Source organism: Triturus cristatus, chromosome 4_1 (assembly GCF_964204655.1).
Source record: "Triturus cristatus chromosome 4_1, aTriCri1.1, whole genome shotgun sequence".
Taxonomy (NCBI): domain Eukaryota; kingdom Metazoa; phylum Chordata; class Amphibia; order Caudata; family Salamandridae; genus Triturus; species Triturus cristatus.
The window spans coordinates 1,114,345,163-1,114,371,681 of NC_140585.1; the positions used below are offsets into that span (position 1 = coordinate 1,114,345,163).

General features: G+C 41.5%; 1 protein-coding gene across 2 annotated transcripts in view; it reads right to left on the minus strand.

Annotated features, from left to right (window-relative positions):
* Positions 1–490: 490 nt before the first annotated feature.
* The window catches only part of PRKAR2B (protein kinase cAMP-dependent type II regulatory subunit beta), a 343,470-nt gene continuing 317,441 nt past the window's right edge, over positions 491–26,519 (minus strand). For both annotated transcript variants that reach the window (XM_085654132.1, XM_085654133.1), the window contains exons 10-11: positions 15,140–15,278; positions 491–7,354 (exon numbers count right to left, since the gene is read on the minus strand). In XM_085654132.1, coding sequence (XP_085510258.1) covers positions 7,221–7,354; positions 15,140–15,278 — 273 coding nt within the window. In that variant the 3' untranslated portion in view covers positions 491–7,220. The remainder of the gene's footprint in view (positions 7,355–15,139; positions 15,279–26,519) is intronic.

Sequence of the window (26,519 nt, forward strand, 5' to 3'; positions counted from 1 at the left end):
TGCTGGCAGCCCGCCTTTCCTGCAGCCAGGTCAGGCAGAGTGCACAATGAGCCATCGTTTTTCTCCATGCCCCTGTAGTGTGTGCTTCAGCATTTAAAAGCCCCTCGAGAGAATAACCACGGGCAGAGTCAGGCCCTGCGAATAAGCTCTGTCTGCACACCGCCATCTTGACCACTCATCCAGTGGCGTAACGTAAAATGACGGGGCTACAAGCAGAATGTGAAGAGGACCCCCTGAGTATCCCATAGCTCATGCATATTCATCGGTCCCCTCTGAAGATTTTGGGGGTTGCTGAGGGGTTCAGCCCCCCTGCGTCCCGCAGGGGTCGCAAGGATCTGCGTTACGCCCCTGCCCTCATCAGCCCCACCCCATAAATAAACATTTTAACAAGGAAATGTATAGTAAGTGATGAAAAATCCACATGAGGAATGCAAATGCCATATTCAGATTAAGATTAGAAGATTCTGTGAGTAAGAAACAGACTAAATTCTATTGGAAAAGTAATGTTTATTATAAGGAAAATGAAATTGAACCAACAATACTGAAAATATTGTGACCGGTTTTCGCTGTGTTAATTTGAATTAATAAAATTATACACGCTTTTATTTGCAGATGCTGGAAGAGGCGATGTTTAACTAGTGCAATCAAATAAGGTTATTTGAAATACTACGCAAGATCGGCTGTTGGATGTTCATCACATCTTTTGTGTGTAACAGTCAATGCAAGCACCTGGTACAAAATCATAGCATTGCAAACATATGGCAGCCATCTTAGATTTTTTTGATAGCAGAATCACGTCTGCAAGCTAGGACTATATGAAGAAAGTATGACTCTCTCAGTTTACATCAGGCTGTGACCTTTGACAGTGTACTTCTTTAATTTAAATTCAGCAGCACACTGAAACTTACAGGTTACAACTCAAGAGAAGTGGCATGAGAATATAAAAAACACAGGTATTCTAAAAATGCACAAAGTAGCGGTATTGAAAATTGAACCACCGAAAGCGGTAAATCTGCAAAAAGTGTGTAACTTTGTTTTCAGTTCTTTCAAATCCTGCTTTTCTGTTGCTGCGTGTTAGCGGTCGAGTTGTGGAAAACCAGCCTGGGACCTGGGGAGACAAGGGATAAAGTGGTAGGGCGGTGGGAGGAATGTCGTAATGCCATTATTGAAGTGGGGTTACACTGGGGAGAGAGTTATATCAATGACAATTAGCAACATTGAAATTTACTGAAACTACAAAAATCATTGTCTTGCTTTGAATATATTGAAATTTCAATGCTGATCATTTCAAGGTTTTTACATACAATTGTTATATACATATTACCGATCTATTGAACAGGACTTGGTCTTCAAAACATTCAATCCCATTCATTACCCTAAACTTGGTGGCTGAGCCAGGTTTGTTTACAGATAATATCCTAGGACCATATAGTGAACACTGAAGGTTTCATAGTTTCAAAAGTACCATGTTTGTATTTATTATTTATAATGTGGTGTGACTGTGCAAACTGCCCCGACTGAACTTTTTTAACACAGGTACATAATGAAATCAATCTATACAAATACACTGTATTTGAAAATTAATTGTTAAACAACATCACAGTGGCGTTTGCCATTCTGTATTATGTAGGTACCGCCAAAGTTTCGAAATAGTTCCCATTTGGTTCAGTATATGATATGTATCAGTCAGCACTACACACAGCTGTTTTAACATTTTGAAAACACATCTTGACAAAATGGACACTAAAATTGTTTACATTGCAATGCAAGCTAAGTGGCGAATTCAATTCAAATGATTCCAATAGTTATTATTAAATTATTGACTGATATCCTGAACCTAAATGTGTCATCCTGGTTATCGACATTTAAAAGGTGGGTGCAGTTTTTCACTGCATTTCCATTTTGGCATCCCTTGAATATATTTCAAGGTCAGTCATTATTCTTCCAAAGTCTGCTTGTGAAACAGTATAACAAATGTTATATCTGTTTATTATCTTTGTTTTGAAGAGAAGATGACTCCACTTGCTACAGTTCTGGTTGCAGTCTTGTCCAGCGTGCCCATATCATTGTGTCTCCAAATACGTTGTTGGTTGCGGGTAACGTTCAGCATATGAATCTGGTATGTGAAACCGATCTGTGTTCTCTGTCAATAGAGAGCCACCATTCACATTGTCTCAAATATGTTAAGTAAAACAGAGCTGAAAAAATACAGCTCTAAAGGTAGCAAACAGGGTCATAAAATAAAACTAATACAATAGTTGTGCACTTGAAAAAATAAACAAAATGCAGAGACATAAAATTACATTTTTTAAGGTGGATGGAGGACTGTGTTTTGGTGAAAAAAATAATAGTGGATCGAGCAATGACGCTCCTTTTTTCGGGTGAATTCAGCGCGAGGATATAGAACACCAACATTGACCAATGTGAAGAGATAAGAGGGTGGAAGTCCCATTTCAGTATCTTAGAGCGATACAATATGATTTCTCCGTGGAGCAAGAGCACAGAAAGCCTCTCCCCAGGCTCTCAGGGTGTACAGAAGGTTGCTCAGAAGAATGGGAGAGAAAGGAGCCTTTTCACCTTGAAAGAGGGATGCCCTAGAGATGATGGAAACGAAACAAGTTGGGCAATGAAAAGGCTGTGGGTGAGAGATGAGAATACATCGCTTCCTAAGGAGGAGAGAAAGATTCTGACACTGTAGAATCATAAAGTGTTAGAAAAGCAAATGGACACTGATGCCTCGCTAAGGTTTACTTATACAGACATATAGTCAGTGACCGTTCATTCTGGTTCTCTGTGAGTATTGTGAAATGCATGCTTAGAACGATAGCTAGTCAATAGAGCGTATGTCCTCATATATATATTTGTTTAGGTGTACTGTACTTCTGGGTGTTAGGAGGTGGTCCAATTGGAATATTCCACAAATAGGCAATTGTAATGATCTGGTCTGTTGTCAATAACCGATCCACTCAGGCTTTCATGTATGATGATCCCCTTCCGGTGAAAGAATGTTGTCCACAGGCCTCCTGAGATGCATGGTCTGCAGCAAGGGACCACTATTTGCGTGAACGTAGCATTAGAATGTGAATGGTGCTGAGGACCTCTGGTATGTTTAGGCCTAATTGCCTGAGAGCATGTATGAGTAAATAGGGCAGAAGTAAGATAAAGGAATCCTATTTGAATTGCGGCTGGTGAGGATGTTTAGTGAGCCTGAGGAAGTCAATCTGGTTAACTTAAAAAGAATATAAGTGCGTCACCCTTGATGTCATCTGCTGGGTGGCGGAAAAATCTATACCTTGCTCCTAGCGCCTAATAAGGAATTTGGCATTGCCATCATTTCTACAAATAGGTTGAAACATGATACGCTGTGCCTCAGTGGCCTATGTAAATACTTTTTTTGTAATAAACTCTCTGTAACTCCCTCCCTCTTGTTAGCATATGCCCTCCGCCTGCTATGCTTCCTGTCAGCTGAACTCTGAGACCCACCTTCTTTTGTTCTGCTCTGCTCTGAAGCAATCTACTGTTTACACCAGTCTCCTCTATACACTTTTAGAGTTCTTCACATCAACCCATCTCGTAAAGTTTACTAAATGCATTGGAATACAGTAACATACTTAACAGGAATTAGCTATATTTTAACCAGTACCTTTGTGTAGAAGTCACATGGTGATGGGGCAAATATTATTTGCATGGCAGTGAGTCTGTCCAGTATGGCAAAAGGCTCAAAATGTGTTCACTTATCAGAATTAGTCATGAATCTGTGTTTATTGGTGACATAGGGATGACATGAAGACTTTAGAGATGATCCAAGGCAAAGACGGGTTTGGCTGGTATGTCGGCTTTTAACAGATCACAGTATGATCCGATTATACAACCACCCTTTGATGGAATAATTTGCATATTCAAGTAAGGTAGTGTATGTGTACTGGCCAGATGGAAGAATGTAAACTGTGACTCTGTGACTGGCTCTCAAGCTTCTCATGTGAGCCAATGATAAGCAATGGGGGTGGGGAAATGAAGCCGCTATTATTAAAGGTTGCTGAGCACAGGGGTTTTCACTTTATTTCCAGTAGGGAAGGAGGTACTGAGAAATTACTTCACTATTAATGTTTTTTTTTAAAAAATGCGCTCGAGATGAAGCAGTGGTGCGCTTAAAGCGACGAGACTAAATGAGAAGGCAGTAAGAAGCCAGAACTAGTACCAAGCTTCTTCTCTCCTGCAAGGCCTGTTCTTTGTGGTACGGAAAAGATGGCTGCCTCAACAAGCCAATGCGCTGTGAGCAGCAAGAGCGTAGAGCTTGCGGGATCTCACCAAGCACTGTAGGATCATCTTAGTAATGGAAAGATATTTAAGCAAGAGAGTATGATCAGGCACACCAGAGATGCAACGACTGTCTACAGAAGGCACATTATAGTGAAAGAGCCCTCAGGGTGCTGGGATGGATCCAGCAGTTAAAAGCAGTGGAAAAAGCAATTCCTTGGAAGGTGGGCATGCAAAGTAAAAAAACCTGGCAGAAACCAGTGTCACATTTGCACTTGGAAAAAACATCGGAATATAAACAAAAGCCTGGGCATTACATTCTTGGTGCAGATTGATTCCACGGGTCAGATTTTGGAAGAGGACATAGGGTGCCCAACATGGACTATGATGTAGAATTATCAGAGGACAGCAAGGCCAGCAGTCCACAACAAGCTTTAATTTAATTTGTTCTTTGAGGATATCTTTTCTGAAATTAGGAATTAGGGGAAGCTCTGAAATAACAGTGTGGATGTCATGCAGCAGAGGTTCATCCTTCAGGTGGCGTTAGTGGCAGCACTGGAAGTGAGGCCTAACTTTGGTTGCTGTTCTGTGTTCCACCAAAAGTTAATACATCTGCCCCCTCAAGTCTAATGTGTATATCATACGGTTCTAAAGTAACCACATTCTAGTTCGTTGCTGAAAGAGAATGCATGTTTAATGCATGCTCTTACTATCTGAGCTGACTCTGCAGATGTCAGATGTGTTAGGAATATTGCAGGTAGGTTGATTTACATAAAATGTCTGTGAACTGGGGCTAATACAAGCAATTTTACTGCACTGTGGATCAGGCCATTTTTGATGGATTCTGAAATGTGGTCACAGATTGGATAGTTTCTCTAAGTATTGCCACAAATATATTTTTGTCACAAATCCGTTCGTTTCTCTAAACAATGTGTTTTTGATACAACTTGATTTTTTCTATTTGGGTTAATCTTTGACTCACCCGCATTGGAGTTATACAGTAAATGCAACGGTATCAGGATACACTACCTAAAAGCACCTAGACAATTGACTGCAATAACCAGAATTCACTTCCCAGCATTAGCAAGCAGGTGCTCGCTGCAGGTACACGTTTCCTACCAAGAGGTGCTTGGTAATTGGGATGTCTATTACGTTTGCTGAGAGTGCTGGAAAGCTGTTGGGAAGCCATCTTGAATTGTAGTGCCCATTGCAAAACAATTCAGCCGTTACTAGCTGAGAGTTGAGGGTGATCCTTCCGGTTGTTGTGAACTACTTACTGACTGCATACAATCTCCAGGAAGCAGTGACGAGTTGCCTCCAATTGTACAGCAATTGACAACGTAAAGGCAAAATTGAATAACACTGTGAAGAGCCTTTGTGAAAGTAATGAATCGGTGTAGAAATGAAACAACTACCCTGGCTGCAAAATGGTGGATCTCTGTAGAAAGGAGAGGGTGCCTGCTTATACCAGATGCCATTGCCTCTCCTTGCACACATTGTATTAGGTAAGTGTGTAAGCAGACATATGTTTTGCTTGTGATATGGGCATCCATTTTGCAAAAGGTTTATGGTGATAGAAACTAGTCTGCTGGGATTGATTGCCAGTAATAGTTACTTCCTGGTTGTAATACGACGTAGAGTGATTGCACTATTGTATTACGGGGGTTGCTGAGGTGCCTCTTGGCAACCCTGCTGTATGCCAGGGATGGCCAAGGGAACTTCAATTGATTGACAACTCTTGACAAGTGACGATACTCATTTCAATAAAGTATCCGCTACGAGTAGCTGTTACGAGGTCAAGTTTGCAGGAATCTGCCATAATTGAACTATTGGGTATAACGTTCAATAGAGTAAATATGGGGCACAATTCAAGGCCTCTGTAGTTAATGCCCAGCTCATTCAATACGGACATGTACATCATACATAAAAGGTATAGTACAAAACGTTTCTACTTTACATTTAACGCAGTAGACTGTCCAATTAGCTCAGCCTTACATAAGGCATTATTCTTGGAACAACAAACTATTTCAGAAATTCAGAAATCAAAATGGAGCGGGTGAATGGAGAAATGGAGTGTCTTACTGAAAGTATTAGGAATCCATTTTAGGTATTTCGCTTGCCACATAACAAATTAGAGTAGATGTACTGTGTTAAAGATGACAACTAAATCAAAGTGAATACTGAGAATCACAGATAGGGCAGACAAGCATAGCAGAACTGAGCCACACTTGCCAGACAAGGGTAATGTCAATGCATAGAGCCATTTTAGCATTCTAATCTATACTAATACTTAAATGTAACAAGGCAATTGAGGATTCCTTCGGGTACTCTTTCTGAAATTGCATACATTGATTGCCTCTTCCTCATCTGCCAAGGAGACTGACCTCTGTTGCTTACATGAGCACAGTTATACCCAGAGGCATGGACTGCCAGAGTGTCTTTCATGGCAGTGTAAGCTGAAAGTAATAAACAATGTAATGGCTGAAGCCATAAGACCTAGAACGATGGGCACCCAAGGACACAACCTCAAAGGTTTCTCTGTATATAGGCTTGACATATCGATGCCTTGACAAACCGATGCAGATGTGAGTAAGCTGAACTCAACGTAGACTATTTTAGGGGAAACTCAGTTGGGAGCTGTTTGTATATAACATTATTGGGGACCATATTTCATTAACTCGGCCAGCAAACCTGAATCCATTTCTTAGTGCGGAATGAATTCCATATCTTCATAGGCAATGGACTTCCTAAAATGACACATAAGAAAAGTTGTAGCTCATGTTTTCCTCTATTAAATCACTATTTAGCTAGCGGATACATTTCGTTATAATATGTAAAAAAGGTGGTAAACTAAATCACAGAAAATGCTTGGCATCTACACAAAGATAGACACATTCCCAGTGGACTAACCACTACTGTGCTATTTCCTTGCAACAGGCCTTGTTGCGCTGAATATTTGTCAATCATGCACTGGAATCAGCAATGTCCATGTTTGTTCCAAATAGGGCAACTAGCTGTTCTTCATAGTTTGCGATATTCCTTTTCATGATTTCCATACATGGTCCCAAAAGTCTTTCAAATGCTTGGACATCCATAACTAGATTAAAAAAGAGAGTGAAAACCATAAACATTAAATGTAGCTCTTGCAGGTTTACATTCACTTATATTTGAATGCAGGCAAAACCACAGCCCCCCCAAATCCTAAAATCAAAATTATAAACTACTAAAATATAAACTCTGCATAAATATCCCCCTACGAAAATTGAGAATTGTTTTTAATTCCCAAATTCACTAGTTACATAAACTAGGACATTTTCATTAAATTTTTTGCCCACGCTCCTAAACAGTTGAGAGCAAGAGCTTGATAGTGGGTTTAGATGCAGGTCATATTTTTAGGAGGTAGATATTTATGCATGGTACATACGTTGGGTATCTCTAGTTTTCAATGTGTTAACTTGTTAATGTATCTATTAGACTGAATCTATATTGAGGATATGAGTTATAGAACAAGAAGCACAATTCAATTAAGATAATGTAAATAAATGGTAAAAGTATTGCTTATAGTTCTCTTAAAATGCGCCAAAATAAATAAGTCTGCACAAAACAATAAATGGCAATCCAAATTTTAATGAGCTCTGAGCAAATGTCTTTTTTCGTAAAAATTGCCACATTGGCAATTTTCCTTTCGAATTTCGACAAAAGCATTGAGAGTCATTTTCAATCATTATCTTTTAAGTTTGTGGAATGTTTGGAGTGCACTTTTTTAAAATTAATATTGATCATTCCATTGTTCTTCACATTATAACCTATCAAAGGGTTCTGGACTGCTTCTGAATTTGTGCAGCTAAAAAGAAATTCTTGAATTGTAATTTGGGTCAAACACATATTTGAGCAGTCAACAGCGGGCGACATGGGATAAAGTGACATGATAGAGCTTGCATCAGCAATGAACATTAAGCTCCTCCCAGCCCCTGCCTCCATTAGAAGAAAACTCCTTTCTCATTGTACAAAATGCTGAATTGTTTGATTTCCTTTGCAATGTACACCCCTCACTTATTTGATAGTGAGGTTTGTGCCATCTAAATTCCAATACACGCACACAGGCTCTGTTTATAAATGAATTTAAATGATGCAACACATAAGGCCCCTATTACGAGTCTGGCGGTCCGAGGACCGCCAGACTCGTGGTGCCCCAGCGGGGGCGTTCTTGCAAACGCCACATTACAACACTAGTGGTCGTGCCACCCTGGGTTTGTGACTCCACCAGGGAACAGCCATTCCCTGACGGTGACGCAGCAGTCCAGAGGAATTTATATGCTTGGTGGGACCGCTGCGGTCCCGCCACGCATAATACGACTTTCATCACCACCACTGATTTCATGGAGGTCTTTCCTCCATAAAAGCTGTGGTGTGAGGAAAGAAAGAGGGCCCTGCATGGCACCCATGTGCCTCACGCCTTATGGATGCACACGGGGGGGCACATCATGTTCCCCCCCCCTGTGTGCATGCACAGAAGTTCCAAGATGGCATGGACGTTTCAGTCCATGCCATGCTGGAACTTCCTTTGACGTTCCAATTGCGGTGCTTATTTTATAGGCACCGCCGTGGGAACGGTAAAGGAAATATCTGCCAATGACAAAAAAGTAATTATAGGGCAGGCAGTCCTCACGCGGGTTTGGTAGTGCGGCAGCAGAGTGGTCTCACCGCCGCACAGTCAAACTCATAATCGGACCCATAGTATTGAACAGTTAGGCCCTGATTACGACTTCTGGCAGAGTCAAAGGTCGCCACCGCCGCCCTGCCTGCCAGATTGCGACTTTTAAGTAGTCTGGCAGGCGGGCAGCGAGGCGATGCCTCTTTTAAGGGCCGTGGTGCCTTTGAAAAAGGCACCGCAATGGGACCGCACTACAAGGTTCCTGCGCACATGGACTCGAAAGTCTGTGCCGTGCAGGTACCTATGTACATGCACACAGGGGGGTACATGTTATGCCACCCTGTGTGCATTCACGTCGCATTGAGGTACAGGGAGCCCTGTAGGGCCACCTTTGGTTACTCTCCTCCAAGGTTTACATGGAAACTAGTAATGTGCTTGGCGGGACTGCGGCGGTCCCGCCAAGCATATTGCGGCCTCTGACCACCTGTCCAACGGTTACCTGGTAGAGCCAGTGGTCCCAGAGCGGTCCGACTGCCCAAGTTCTAATGGGGTGGGCGGACCACCGGTGGCTGGATCTGCCACCACCGTGTCACCATGAGTCTGGCGGTCCTCGGACCACCAGACCCGTAATCGGGCCCTAAATGTTTCACTGCAGAATATGAAAGATTAATTGATACCATCTGCTCATGCTAGTGTCCCACCCAAGGAACTCAAGGGCACAGACCATGAATTTAAATTACAAGTAAGATGGTCAGAAGCTATTTCTTTGCTTTTTACTTCGTAAACGCCTCACCAGCATTTTTCATGTAGATTTCACTCAGCCACTTTTCCGAGGCGTTCCTGCGCCGGAACACCTCCCCTGCCCCGGAACGCCCACATGAAACCTGACGCAGGTTTCATGTAGCGCAGGGATTTACAACGTGACACATCTCCCTAGATGCGTCACATTGTAAATACCCTGCAGCATGGCGCTGGCTTTGCGCCGCCGCTGCGTCACAAAAGTGATGCAACGGCGGCGCAAAAGTGGCGTACGGGGCTTGTAAATCTGCCCCTCTATTCTATTTAAGTTTAGACTGAAGATACAGTCTACCCTTGCATGTGTTAGGTATCAAATATGACACAAGTTTGAGGTTTCCCAGATGTATCATGAGAGCTCCATCAGGGATAATCTCTTGCTTTCAATAGACATACATGATGAATTATCAGCAATATGTAAAAATATTATAGCATTCTCCCTGTTGACCAACAATCCAATGTGATCACTTGACATTCTTTGAAAAGGCCCCACATTACTTTGATATCCAAGACAATGAAGTGTTTGAATTCCTCAAGATGATTACATGCCCTAGGGGGCACTTTTAAGGTAACAGACTTGGGAGCCTAAAGCACATAACCAGGCAAGAACAGAAAAACATATGCTATTTCAAAGAGGTATGCGACAATACACATAATGACTTATTAAATTGCCTGCGAATAATAAGATGTGCAGCATATTCTAGAGCATTGTGTGAAAGGCACCCTCATTTCACACAAAAGCACGATTAATGTGCATAAAGACGTCAGGAAATAAAGTAATGTAGTGTATAGGTGTTTAGAGAATATTCAGGTAGTATTCTGGTTTGGAATCTTGGTGATCAAAGATAGAAAGAAGCGCAGGTGGTTGGGAGATGAACCTAGAGGGGAGAGCTGTGCACAGACTGAACACTGAGCAGATGGCTATGCAGAGAATGGGGTTCTGTTTATGAATAATCTCTTCAGCTTGAAGTCGCCGTGTGCTGTAATCCTTAATGAGTATCACTTGTGAAATTGTTGCAATTCAAATGGGTCCTCCTGCAGTAATTTCGCCCTAAAGTATTTACATTAAATATGTCCTGCTAATATACAGAAAGATGTAGCTACCCAGAGTTCATTTTCGTACATCTCATTTAATCTTCCACCCCGAAATGAATCCGCACATAGCAGATGTGGTGCTCACGTCCTGGATTACTAAATCGTTAGACACAGTCCTCCCCAAAAAACCGCATCGAAAACTCAGGAAAAAAGTCACCTCCCCGCGGTTCACCCATGAGGTACGCCTCTTAAAGAAAATTTGCAAGAGAGCGGAAAGAGTATGGAGGAAAGATTTCGATTCCAATAGCAAAAATGACTACAAACGGACTATTCTCAATTACAAAAAGGCTCTAAAAAACACTCAAATATCCTTTTTTAATGAAAAAATCAGTGAGGCATCCTGTTCGTCCAGAGAAACGTTTCAAATTGTGAAAAAACTTTTAAAGACACCAGTACCATCTGTCACCCAGAATCTCTCGGACAACCATTGCAATGAGTTAGCCACGTTCTTTGACTTGAAAATACAAAATATCCTCCAACACCTCCCCCCTCTTCCCCCTGTGGACCCCCTTCCTCCGCTCTCGCCGCAGTGCCAGAATAGGGATACAAAACTAATCAGGTTCCTTTCCATCAGTGAGGCAACCTTAGGGCCCATACTACAATCTCTCAAAAGCGGGTCCCCGCATGACCCAGCACCAGTCCGACATCTAAAACAGGTTGCCCCCACCATTCTAACACCAATGGTCAACCTGATAAACTCTTCTATAGAAAGTGGAACGGTTCCCGCAAGCTGGAAGAAGGCTGTGGTAAAAGCCTTAATCAAAAAACCCAACCTCGACCCTGGCAATTTGGCCAACTTCAGGCCGATCTCTCTCCTCCCTGGCATTAGCAAGATGGCTGAAAAATGTATGAATGGTCAGCTATCAAACTATTTGGAATCCAACAATTTACTTAAAACATCACAAACTGGCTTCCGCCCGGGCCAGGGCACTGAAACAGCGATGGTGGCGGTTGTCGAAGAGGCTAGGAAGATCATTGATGCAGGAGGATCAGTGGCAGTGATCCTTCTGGATCTCAGCGCGGCATTCGACACCGTCAACCACATTATTCTGGCACAGCGGCTTGAGAACCTTGGTATTTCAGGTCCGGCCCTCGCTTGGCTCAAATCTTATCTCCACAATCGCTCTTTCCAGGTGGCGGAAGGCGACTTTATCTCCAGGGAGACCCCGATACGTTGCGGAGTGCCTCAGGGCTCGTCTTTGAGCCCGACGCTCTTCAACGTGTATATGTCGCCCCTGGAAAAAATTGTCGCCCCGTATGGTATCAAACTCCTTACCTACGCTGACGACCCTCAGCTTGTTGTCTCCCTTAGTTGGCCAGATAATCTCACCAGTGACCTGCACTCCTGCCTAGGGGACATAGTCAGCTGGATGAACGCCTCCCATCTAAAACTCAATGGGGATAAAACGGAGCTAATGGTGATGGGCAATCAGTCCCACTTCCGACCGGAATCTCTTTGGCCTCCGTGCATGGGTCCTCCCCCAACCCCTAAAACGGACATTAAAAGCTTGGGGATTTGGTTGGACCATAACCTGACCCTAAACACCCAGGCAAGGAAAACGGCTGGAACCTGCTTTGGCTTACTTCGTACCTCCCGCAAGATCCTCCACCTGCTTCCCTTCCAGTCAAGAAAGCTACTCCTACAGGGCCTCATCCTATCCAGACTGGACTATGGAAATGCCCTATATCTCGGTGCTCCAAAAAAAGTTATAGCCAGGCTGCAGGTGGTGCAAAATGCTGCTGCTCGGATTCTCACAGGCACTAAAAATCGCCACTCTGCCAAACCGGCGATCAGAGCACTCCACTGGTTGCCCGTGGAGCAAAGGGTGCAGTTCAAGGCCCTGTGCCTAACCCATAAAATCCTCTATGGAAAAGCTCCGACCATTCTTAAAGACCTCGTGGTCCCTTATACCACGACTAGAACTCTTCGCTCCTCTAATGCCCACCTTACCCAAATACCCAGGATCAAGAAAGCTCGCTCCGGTGGCCGGCGGTTTTCATATCAGGCGCCCAAGATGTGGAATGCCCTTCCACTGGACCTCCGTGCCCAACCCAACCTCTTGCCCTTTCGTAAATCTCTAAAGACTTGGCTGTTCCCTTAACCACCTTTACGCTTCCGCCTGATCTATCCAGATTTTCTCTCAGCGCTGGGACGCTCTCGGGCAGCCATGCGCTTTATAAATCCCGTTCCATTCCATTCCATTCCATCTTGCACAGATGCAGGTCAAGAAAATATTTTTGCAGCTATTGTTCACAATTTGGATAAGCAAACACCAGCTAGTCCAATTTGTTTGCCATTTCAGAATAACAAATGTGATACCCGAGAGAGTCAGAAGATTTGTTTGGCAAGTGGTAAGGGAAGATTGGTTAAAGCTTTTTTTTTTTGAGTTTCAAAAACCTTTATTGAGAATTTGCACATTACATCAGCGAGCAAGTTGACATCAATCAAATGCAGCTGTAACTTTCATATGTCATACTTCTTACCAAGCAAATCCTTTGAAATTACTAACATTCCCCCCCCCCCCCCCCCCCTTTGAAGATTTGTTAAAGCTTGGCTTAAGTATCCACTATCGACCAGGCCTGCCTCAGTAGTCCAGCTTTTTACAAAATAACTGGGCACATCTTGTGGAACTGAAGAGTTATTAATTCGACTCCTCAGATTGGCACTAGAAACCGGAAAGCATGCGCACTAGGTATATTTGAATTGTAATGGTCCCAAAAAACTGAACTGATTACATTGCACTTAATGTGACAAGATGTGATATTTATAAGTAGCTACTACAAGAAAACATGTTCAACCCAACAGCTAGGACTCACGTCTGTCTTCTGGATTAATTAATTCGCTAAAATTAACTCCATATCTTTTCTAACAACATGCACAAGTGTGAACTTAATGTTTCTAACAAAATGAAAGAGTAACATATTTTTTAACAGATGAAAGAAAATACACCTAACTTGGGCGAAATGCTTGCATAGTTTTAAAACAAAAATGTGCCATGAAGATACTGTATCAACATTACCGAGCTACAAACCTACTCATCTTGCCTGCCCCTCCCAGTGAATATAGCAATTGGCCTCATTTCGTCATAGACTGCTCTCCCATATCATAATATTGGATTTCGATATAATTAATGGGAAAATGTTTTATTTTTATGCAATTCACTAACGAAGTTGGAGGAGTAAAACTAGTTGTTGAATAGCCACATTGTAGTTTCTTGCGTGTCCAGTTGTGATGGTTTTAGCCGAGGTTTGATTCTATAATCTCTGGAAGTATATATTTCTAGTCTAAGCTTGGGTTTGTTGAGTGTTGCTCAATAACTCAATAAAAGTTAATCTGGTACTTACCTCATTCTAATTAGTGGTCAGCTCTTATTACAGCTGAATGCACACATCTCAGTACATTCCAGCCAGGCATGATTTCAAACTCAACGTAGACACCATTGCACCATGGTGCAAGAGCCTGCTTTGCATGCAGGACTGTTTTTGCGCAGGAAGAGGAATCTTCCCTCACAAAAACAATCCTGAGAGGCATATTCCTCTTTCTATGCACTCATTGAAAGAGGAAGTAATGAGAAATCAAGATATTTCCCTTTGTTACGCCTCTCCTGGGAACGCATATTTTTGTGACACATTCCAAGGTTTACCCGTTTTGGCAAATCTGGGAATGCATCAAAAACTATGGGAGTTGCATGGTAACACCCACGCAAAGCCCATGGAATGCCTTCCCAGCGCAGAGTAAGGCAATGCAGCGATTTGCGCTGTGTTGCCGTACTCCAAATTTATGGAGCCGCTCAGGGCCACACAAAGTGACCTTGCATGGCTTCATAAATCACATGCAAGGTTTGCATCATGTTGCATGGTGCAAGAGTGATGCAAACCGACTCATAAATAGGCCCGTGAATATTTAAAGCTGGGTATAAGATTGTGGATTAGGGGATCTATGGGGCTCTTACCTTCTTGGAGGGAGGAGGGCCTTTGTCACTTTGTCTATACCTCCCCCATAGCTCTCATATTTCCAATATACTTTAAGAAATGTCTAGAAGAAGCTCAGATCCAGGACAGACCTCACCAAGTAAGACCCGCAGACAGAAAAGAGAAAAACAGGGAAATGACCTTAACTTCCTCCTAATGTCACATGCCCCCCTGACATCACACCAATTGTCTAGGACACTTCACCCGTTACATGACAAACAATAAACAGTAATGATGAGCTCTTCCAAGTAATGCCAGACCGTGCTTTGTAATGGTATTATGCTATGCGGGCGACAGAACTGAACACGGCCACCTAATGTGCAAACAGAACTCATTTGGCATTAAAAAGCGAATCACATTAAGTACCTAAACACTTGACACTCCCAACAGCATATGCAGAAGCTGCCCGAGGTTTGTTTGTTACCAAGGCGAGCTCTCCAAAATATTGTCCTCTGGAATATCGAGCAATTTCCACTGCTCCGTTGTCCTCCATATCCGATTTACTCTGATGAGGAAAAGATGGAGAAAAGTTACTTTGTTATAGGTTAGGCAGTTAATTTAAAAATAACACATTTTATATATCTTCTTTCCACTTGAATTGGTTATTAGCTTCACAAAATATCACATATGGTATTAATGAATGAATGAAATAATTTTATAGAGCGCGCAATACCCGAAGGTGTCTTAGCGCTAGACAGATCAAATATTAATGACTGCAAAAGACTGGTTACATTGATAGATTTTAGATGTGGATGTTGGGCATCTGTTCTTCATCCCGCGACCTTTCCACCAGTGTACAGCACACATCCAGGCCCGGACTTACTAAGATTTCGCCCAATCCAATTTGCTGTGCCAGATTCCGTGAAAGGGAGAAAGCTGAAGTGCGCCATATGTACAGAGATGTGGCACAGTTCTCCTGTGTTCGAGATGTGGCAAAATACATGGATGGAACCCTAAAATGCCAGTGCTATACTCATATAACACCTACCAGATGCAAAGTAATGCAAGGTAGTAAGAGCTATGCACTGCCTTGCGTTCCTTTTTTATTTACAAAGAAGAAAAGAGGATGGAGGAGAGGTGGCAGCCGGCCGGCTGGCCAGACGCATTCAGGTAAGTGTTTTTTTTAAATTCCCTCTCATCCTATGCCCCCCCATGTCCGTTCGGTAGCAGCCGCTACTGGTTAGGCATCATGTATATACTTTTGCACTATGGTGTGTATGTGGTGTTAGGCAGCCTGCGTGTGCACCAGCACAGGGAAAGAAAGCAGCAGTGGGCCCAAATGTAATACTTTTTCATGCAACACTGTGCAGCAACCTAATTTGCTGTGCTATGCTGCATTGCACAAGGGGCAAAACACAGGACACAGCTATTAGGATCGGCTTGCTGCTGCTGTCTTCCCCTGTGCCGGGTTTCTTAAAGACAAGCCTCGTAGAGGTCAGTGAAGCTGTTTTGCTTAAGATTTATACTGTAAGCATACCCTTCCAGTACAAACTCCTATGCTTAGACAAACATGGAAGAATCTCACGCGTTGGATGTGTGTTGTGCACATCCATACATATGCAATTGATTGGTTGTTTGTTTTGAAATGAAAAAAAAAATGCATTGCAAATGTCTCCTAGCTAATGTCTGCTTTAAGGAGGTATTCGTTTTATACACAAAACCAAGTTTGGCTGTTTTAGTAGATTGGGCTTTGTGTTAAAACCTATGATCTGCCCAAGTAACACCCCATAAAAACCCCTTGATGTAAAGCAGCGCAAAGTGCTTTCTTTACTGAGAAACAGACTCTTCGCGCTGGAAAGTAAATAACATGCGTCACTATGCATCGCTTTGCACTGGTGCAGGGCCTTCGAAAATTTGGGCCACAGTATCTAACTAGGAATATATCTAACTAGGAATAGCAACTGGCAAACACAGTTGTGTGTGCCTTATAAGAAAACATTAGTACACGTTGTTTTTTTAGCTAGCCACAAAAATCTTAAATACAGAAGCATGTATCATCCACATAGAATAGATGAGGATCACAGAATAGAAATAATAGGCACTTCTCCCATAAACTCCCTGGCTTGGGTATGTTAATATGAATATTAATGTTAATATTCTGAAAACTTTAGTAGATCCCAAACTCTGGCAGATTAATGTAATGTATTGTTGCTCACACAAACATTCAAAATCTGTAAGAACATACTGAAATTATAGAGGTCTTTATTTTTAAGTTAGCCGGATATGGCTAAAAAAATTGTCTGCCCTATGAGAGAGCATGGTACAATGATGTGTTCGCTCCCATGTTTGTATTATTAATATCTCATCATTATTATGTGAATACTGTTGTAAGAATGAGGGTGTGCTGTAAGTGTAATATGGCTTTAACTAACAAGCATTTTCAATGCAATAGGTCTCGCATTTGCGAGCATTTAAGCTATTGGCATTGTAAATGACAATGCCATTTATTTATGTGTTTTTAAAAGCAACACGTAAAGGCATTGTTATCTTTAATGCCAAGAGCTCAAACTCTTGCAAATGCGAGAATACTTTAATGGCGCCCCTGTTTTTTAGACGATGCTCGCATATTCAGGTTACAGTGAGCAGCGTGTAAGCAAAGGGGTGCGGCCAACATTTTCATTTTAGTTTTATATAGCACGAACTAGACCGGAGGTATCAGAGTTCTTTAAATGAGCAACAGTTGAATTACAAAAGGATCCATTCGTTTTTTGTTAGGCACGGCGAGATTAAGGGATTTGCCCAGAATCACAGGATGTTGAGCGTCCCTGGAGAGACTGGAACCCGGTTCCCCAGCTTCGAGGTCAATCGCCCTAGCCGTTAGGCCACATCCTCTCCGATGAAAGGTGGTTAGCTAGGCCACTTAATATCTATAATAAACTTGGGTGTTCAATGAAGTGGCACCGCCTGAAAATGTAAAGGGTAGGAGTTTATCCCCAATAATCTTACAAAAATAGAGAAATTAAGGACGACGACTTTACAGAAATCTCGTTTTTAATGCACTACAGGCTAGGCCACTTAATCTCTATAATAAACTTGGGTGTTAAGTGATGTGGCGCCACCTGAACATTTTAAGAAATACAATACCCCTTATAGAATCGTAGAATGTAGGTTTTTACAAAAAAAGAAATGTAGCGCTTGCAATATTATTAGTGTGTAAGGGGCTAAAAATACTTTCCTGACTGTTGTTAAGAATGCGGCCCATCCCCCCTGCCCCTCGAGCACAAAGACCGCTGTTTACCCAGCCTATTGCCATGGCACTTGATTCTATAATGCTTGGTGTTGTATACTGTATTAAGTTTCTTCCTCGTGCACCGGGGGCTCATCTGTTATCCTATTGGTTGTTACCAACGCACGTCATTTCGAATGTTGATTGGTTACTTAATCTACGTCACCCTCTGACTCACGCATTCTTCCTCGGATGGTGTTCCTGTGAGTTCCGTTCTTCCTCCACCTGTGGCGGGTCTTGTATTTAGGAAATAAATATAAATATTTAAGTATAACGAGTTCTTTAGTTTTACTTTCTGATAATTGACACTTCAAATTGGCGACGAGGTACGGGATATGAGTATCGAGTGAAGACCCGTCATGCTGAAGTGCTTCTGAGCGTCCACTGTGTTCGAGGACTTCTGCAGTATTCTGAAAGGCAAGTTATTGCTGTTTACTGCTTTATTCTGCTTGATCCTTTAGTAATTGGATTTGTATTTCTTCGTTTTATGCCGTAGTCTGTTGTTGACGGAGCTATCAGATGCTTAGAAGTATTTATCGAGTGATGTCCGCTTCAAACTGATCCTTAAGGCAAGTTACTACGTTATTGTCACGGCATGGAAGTTTAAATATTTTCTAATCGCCGTGTATGTGCATATTTTCCTGTCGCACTGTAGGCTGAGGTGTTTTCATCGATCAGTAGTAAAATAACGGCCATTCTGCTCAGCTGCAACGGTTTTCCTTCAACGTTCAGCTGTAACTGTCATCGTAGGTGACGTATTTCCACACGTTCGCATGCATTCTTGTGCACAGCTGTAACGGTTTCCTTTCAACGTCCTGAGGTAATTGACAGTTATTGTGACGTAGTGCCTACGCTCACTCTTACGCTTTCATGTTGCGTGACTCCATTTTAAGAGCAATTTTCCAAAAGAAAGACATTTGCTGGCAGTTTAATGTGAGGAGTTCTGTTCTGCAATTATTTTCTTCGGTGTTTATGATAACATATAGGGAAAAACGAGGAGAATTTGTAGAATAGTTGTATACTAGTAGGATTTTTTATTTATTTCAACTAAATTTTGGCAATTCATATTTTTAGCTGAATACTTTATAAAAAAAATATATATATATTTTTTTTTTTTTTTTTTTTTTTTTTTTTTAAAACAAAAAATTACTAGTGAATTTCAAAAAGAGGAAACTTATTCTAATACTAATATGTCAGAAAATTCAAATATTAGTGCACCAGCGCCTTTCTTATCTGATCCAGGTAAACCAGTTATGAAATGGAAAAACTGGTTGAGGGCATTTGAGAATTATTTAATTGCGATAGATGGAAAGAAGTATGAGCCAGAGAGAAAAAAAGCCATTTTATTTGGGTTATTGGGTGCAGCAGGCCAAGAAATTTTTGATAGCCTGCCGGAATTTGAAGTACCTCCTGGTCAGTTTATTCCTATGAATGAATACCAAGAAGCGGTAAAACGTTTAGAGAAACAATTTGGAGAAGAACCAAATATTATGGTGGGCAGACATCGTTTTGCAACACGGAAACAATTAGAAAATGAGACTATTGAAGAGTACATTGCTTGTTTACGAGTTTTGGCAACAAAATGTGAATTTAATGACATGGTTGATGAACATATTAGAGACCAATTTGTTTTTTATTGTTATGAAAAAAAAATTCAGGAAAGGTTGTTAGCTTGTAGAAATCCTTCTTTACAGGAAACAATTGACATTGCTAAGGGAATAGAGCGTTCGCTGGAAAGTACAAAAGAACTTTCTTCCGATAAAAATGTAAAAAATGATGTATTTTATGTTCAAGAGCGTAAAAAGTATGTACCTAGCTACGACAAAAAAGGGAAAACTAGCAAAAGTCCAAATGTAAATGCTTTTGTTTGTTTTAGATGTGGTTCAAAGAATCATAAGGCGGATTTTCAAGGGTGTCCTGCGCAGGGAAGAAAATGCACAAAGTGTTTAAAGGTAGGACATTTTGCTGGTGTGTGCAACAATTTTAGGGTTCAGAAGTTTCAAAAAGTCAAAGTTAGTTCTGTTGATGATTTTGATGAAGATATGTGCTCTAATATTGTTTTGACAGTTGATGATCCTAATGATGACATAAAAGGTCCTCTTGGTGTTGCACACATAGGTAACGTAGAAATTAATATCATGGCGGATTCAGGTTCGCCAATTACCATAATTTCTGACATTAAGTATGGAAAATTTTGGCCTAATACTGATTTATTAGCCTCTGATGTCAATCCCAAAGCTTTTGGGGATTTTGATATAAATATGTTGGGTTATTTTCAAGATAACCTGAATATCAAAGGAAGAATTATTTCTACTAAAGTATATGTTGCGGAGCGGGGTAGAGATATAGTAGGATGGAAGGATCTGGCGCGACTGGGAATTTTACTCAAACCAGGTGCCGATGATCCTATTGTGTTGGATGAAAATTTTGTTCATGCAGTTTCTTTTTCTGATTCATTGCCGCCTGTAGACAAAGTTGATTCAATTCTGAGTAAATATGAGGCTCTTTTTGAAGACCGCATTGGTTGTGTCAAGGGGTTTGAACATACCATAAAGTTGAAGAAAAATGCTATACCAGTTAAGCATAAGGTAAGACCAATTCCGTTATCTGTAAAGTCTGATTTACAAAAACTTCTCCACAAATTAGTTGAGGAAGGGGTGATCGAACAGACTAATTCAGCAGAATGGGTTTCTGCCATAGTTCTGATTAAAAAAAAGAATGGCCAAGTTCGTTTATGTGCTGATTTGAGATCGTTAAACAAAAATATTTTGGTGGATTGTTTCCCTTTACCCAAAATCCAGGAGATTCTTGCAGCTACTAAGGGTTCCAATTATTTTTCCTTGATAGATCTCAAGTCAGCATATCACCAAGTGCAATTATCGGAGGACTCAAAGGATTTAACTACTTTCATTACTCCATTGGGTGCTTATAGGTTTGTTAGACTCCCTTTTGGTTTAGCTTCATCAGCCAGTGTCTTTCAAAAGTTAATGGAATGTGTATTAGAAGGAGTGTTGGGTGTTCAGAAATTTCAGGACGACATTCTTATTCATGCTGATACTATTGAGAAACATAATGAAATTTTAGAAACAGTCCTTAACAGGTTAAATGAGAGAGGCATGACAGTTGCTAAAGACAAATGTAAATTTCTTCAAACTGAAATTGAATATTTGGGCCATGTATTGAGTGGAAATGGTATTAAACCTAAACTAGATTTAGTCAAAGCTATAACAGATGCACCAAAACCTACGGATAAAGATACTCTTAAATCATTTTTAGGGCTCAGTGAGTATTACTCACGTTTTGTCGAAAACTACTCAGATTTAGTTGAGCCTTTGAGAATGTTGCTTCGTAAAGGAGAGAAGTATATCTGGTCTGAGAGTCAAGAGTTTGCTTTCACAAAAATCAAGGAAGCTATTGTTAAAGCCCCAACGTTGAAACCATTTGATCCCGATGGTATCAACATCATCACTGTAGATGCAAGCTCTGTTGGCATAGGTGCTGTTTATTCTCAAAAAGTTGCAGATAAGGTGCATACCATTGCATTCATATCCAGACGTTTATTGGATGCAGAGCGTAATTACAGTACCATAGAGAGAGAAGCCCTTGCTTGTGTTTGGGCTGTTGATAAACTCAAAATGTATTTATGGGGTAAACGTTTTGAGTTGATCACAGATCACAAACCTTTGACTTTCTTAATGGATGGTTGCGGTAGGGGAAACGGAAAAGTTTCCGCAAGGTTAGTAAGGTTGTTATCTAAACTTCAGGAATACAATTTTACTATTAAACATATTGCAGGTAAGAAAAACGTAAGTGCAGACTTCCTTTCACGTCTTCCATTGAACAATGTAGAGACAGAAGTGGAAGAAGAAACTGAATGTGTAGTGTCATTTGTTCACAGTTTTAACAAATTGGAACAGTTATGTAAAGAATCGGAATGGTTAAGCCTCATGGATGAAGATTCAGTGTTAAACAAGGTAAAAGAGTATATATTAAGCAAATGGCCGCCTATCAGAAATGTACATGATTCATTAAAAACATATGTACAAGTAGCTGAAGAGTTAAGCATTGAGAAAGGTTTTGTTTTGCGGGGAGATTTATTGGTTCCACCCACAAAAATAAGAAAACATCTAATTGAGTTAGCTCATAACTCTCATTTAGGCTCAACCATGACAAAAAAAATTTTGAAGCAATATTATTGGTGGCCTGGATTGGACTCTGATGTAAATGAGTTTGTAGAAAAATGTTCTATTTGTCTGAGGTCAGATAAGCATTGGAAGCCTAGAGTTCAAGAAATGCAATTAGTCGATATTCCCTGTTCATCTTGGGTTAAACTGGCTATTGATTTTGCAGGTCCTTTTAGTGTTCTAGAGCAAAATTCTAGATTTGTAATTGTCTTATGTGACTATTATAGCAAATGGATATATGTCAAATTTGTGTCATCTATAGACTCCAAATGTGTAATAGAATTCTTGGAGTCATGTTTTTCTTTGGAAGGTTTTCCGCAGGTTTTAGTCTCAGACAATGGAAAACAGCTTACCTCCGAGTTAATGGTCACATTTTTGAAGAGAAACGGTATATGTCAAGAAAAGACTCCTTGTTATTCACCTAAATCCAATGGTCAAGTGGAAAGAGTCAATCGTTTTCTAAAAGATGGCATTCAGATGGCAATTTCGGCTGGATTTCCAGTGGTTGACTGTACTCGTGAAAGAGTTTATATGTACAACAATACAGTCAATAGTGTAACTGGTTATTCGCCTTTTTTCCTAATGAGAGGACGGCAGGGTAACTCTGCTGTTTCACCTAAGTTTGCTATTATTCAGGACCGTATGCAGGAAGTAACAAGGTTAGATGACTCCGACCTCCAAGTGAGAGACAAGATTGTAAAGCAACAGATTAAATCTAAAGAATACCATGACAAGATTCATAGAGCTGTTGTAAAAGAGATTGGCAAGGGTGATTGGGTCATTGTCAAGAAACCTTTTGTCAGGCATAAGGGAGAGTCAAAGTATTATGAACCCTGTGAAGTTATTGAGGCCTCTAGTGGTTCTGTTCGACTCCATAAATTTGGATGGAGAAACAAAAGTGATGTCATCAAGCTCAAGGATGGACAGAAGGAACTCATGTCATGTCCATTTAATGAGGGTGTAGAGTTGGAACAATGTGAAAATTGGTTTGATTATCACATAAACGAAAAAGACTATTCTCCATCAGTTTTAAGAGAATCTACCAGTGATAGCTCTATTTCAAAAGAGACTTCAAGTTTACCTATGCAAGAGGTGTTTGGAAAAGAAACAGTTCAACACAGTTTAACTATGGGTACATCAGCTGATCTAGAGAAGCAAGAGCCAAGGGAAGCAGCAGAAAATGTAACCCGTAGTGAGAACAATGAAGCGTGTGCTTCTAGTCATGTAGAAGGCTCTTGCACCAGCTCTGGCAGAGCAACTAGCATTCCCAACAGATTTAGAGACTTTATTATGTATTGAGTTCGTCTTATGAAAAAAGGGAGATGTTGTATACTGTATTAAGTTTCTTCCTCGTGCACCGGGGGCTCATCTGTTATCCTATTGGTTGTTACCAACGCACGTCATTTCGAATGTTGATTGGTTACTTAATCTACGTCACCCTCTGACTCACGCATTCTTCCTCGGATGGTGTTCCTGTGAGTTCCGTTCTTCCTCCACCTGTGGCGGGTCTTGTATTTAGGAAATAAATATAAATATTTAAGTATAACGAGTTCTTTAGTTTTACTTTCTGATAATTGACACTTCACTTGGCCTGGCATTCCGATGGGAATCCAAGAGCGATCAGTTAATCTCCTTGTCAACCAGCAGATGGCGCCATTACGGCTTCCGAGGCATTCAGAGATTAAGTATAGCGACCCTGTGTTTGGCTCGGGTGTCAGCAAGACCACACAGTGACGTGCTCAGTTTCTTACTGGGAGTGGGTGAGAAAACCAAAGTAAAGCTCTCAAGGTGACGTCATATTAACTGCAAAAGCATATTTCCCTTGAGCACCTATATTAACAATAAAACAGCTCAGGATTCGCTGGTTAACAGGGGCATGCACTTTGTTTAAAACGTTTCTTAAAATTATAATCATTTAATTGCGAGAAAAAAATCGAGATAATTAACGACTTTAGCCTAAAAGGATTAATAATTAGTAATCCTTGGAATGAATATAAAAAACAGTTCGCACTAATATAATATTGGTCCTAACATCTCTTTCAGGAATGCAGACTTACAAATACCGAAATAAGAGACCTACAAATGTTTAGTTGTGGAGATAAAAGTAAGTGTCCCATTTAGAGTGAAAGCGCGTATGGCGCTTTCACCCAAAGTGAAAAAAAAAAAAAATTAAAATCAGAAGCTTCTGTAGAGAGGCCGCTAAAGTGAAAGCAGCCCACGCTGGTAATTAAATAAGCGCAGCTGCTAAAGTTAAAGCCGACCGCGCCATATATTAAATAATTAAATAAGCGCGGCCACTAAAGTAAAAGCAGACCGCGCCATATATTAAATAATTAACTAAGCGCGGCAGCTATAGTTAAAGGGGACCACGCTGTAATTAGAATAAATACATTAGTATTAAAATAAAAGCGGGCGGGTGCTGCAATGTCGTGGGTGGGATAGGGGAAGAGCATTAAAGAAAATAGTGCTCACCAACTTATAAAGCAGACCATGTAACAACACCAGTAAAAGGTCCATTCGTTATGGGAGGTAACAAATGCAGATAAGGTGGTACCAAGGAGGGACTAACAAGCCTAATAATGACTTGGAAGCCAGCGTTTATGAAGGACAATGACACAAGCCAATTAAAAATATGGGCGGGGAGTGGGCGGGGCTTCAAAGCCATACTCCACTACGACATGCCTCGCAGCAGCTTATGCGCTGTCCAGGCTCGACCTAAAAACAGTTAGAAAGGGAAATCTACTACCAAATATCATGTGCTACATGCGACTGTTTCTTAAATACGCAAATAATGGTTAATGTATTAAAGTTAAGCTACAGCTTGCGCAGTGATTGAAACACCGATCACAAGCCTTTGTTATCTTTGAGCTAAACACTCAACTACCAAAACTAAAAACATTCATAAGCCCATTACCTTTAAACTAAGAACCTGAAGGGCACACAGAAGAAACAATACTGCTGCCATGCAACTCACAATACACCCATTACTATCAGTAATAAACACTTCCTTCTCAATAACTGGCATCCTGGTGGCTGTAAAATCGCGGGCTCTAGGCCTTCATACTTAGTAATAACTGGCGCAGAGACAGTTGTGATACCTAACTGGGCACGAGCACGTGCACTCTGGCCTTTGATTAACAGGCCCATGTCACTCGTGATGCCTGTGGTGGATGGGTGTGGGGTGGGTGCATGGCCAACCCTCTAAGGAGTGGCTGATACACAAGTAACTGCTGAGACACTAGAACGAGCCCAGCAGGACACTACAGTGGCAAAAACCAGCCCGTACCATCAGGAGCGTTGGGTTCCTCCTGTCCCACGCCGGCCCACGTAGCCCTCAGTACTAACTACTGTTCCATCACCATGCCGCCCCAACGCTCAACTATAAAGCAACATAGTCCACTCTAGGGTCAGAGGAAACCGGGCAGTGCTCCAGAAACTATGGGTGTTCCTTGAAACCATCAAAGCACTGCACCGAGCACGGTTCAGAGAAAGATCACTCGGTGGCACAAATGTTGTTTCAGTCTCCCTTTACGATGACCTTTGAAACAGGTTGCCGTAGAAGGCGCAACAGTCCCCCGCACCTGCGCCGTATAGAGGCTTTCAAGACCATGAATTATCATGCCCTGATAAACTGCCTGGGCCACCTGAGAATCCAAAATTCAGCCCCTGACTGAATACTTCCTTTTCTCTCAGAGAATAGAATACTGTTTCCCTATACCCACCCTTGGATCTAAAGTGCTTCTGCTTGCCTGCAAAGAGGCTCAGGGCTCTGTACTGACTCGCCTCCTGTTCAATATCTGTCACAGTCTATTGGCAACCCTCATCCGGCCCCGTGGACACACTTGTCACAACAATGCTGGTGACACAAACAATCCCCAAAACCAAGAGAAACACAGTCATTGACATCACTTGTAAAGAACAGATGTGTGCTAAAACGGATGCGCCCAAAGGCCTGTAACCAACCCAAGCACAGCCCAGACAATAAAGGGTTACTTCTCTGCGTCAACATAAAAAGGGCAGTGCCTTTACTATCTTGACCACCCTCTCTGTGCTCCACATGAGCCTTTTAAAACATACAACTCAATTAAATTCTGCTGTCAAAGCATCCTTCCTGCATCACTGAATTCTGTGGTGAAGGATAATATTCCTGCCCTCCCTCTCAATAATTGTAATCATCAAAGCCCATCTATACTATGTGAACAGCCTTTACTGCCATCCCAACATACCTCGAGCAGACTGCACCAAGTCCAGAACTCAGAGGCCAGGATCCTTCTCAGATCCGAGGGAAAGACAACATTAACCCTGGCTTACATGCCTGACGTGAGTAACCTGTTAC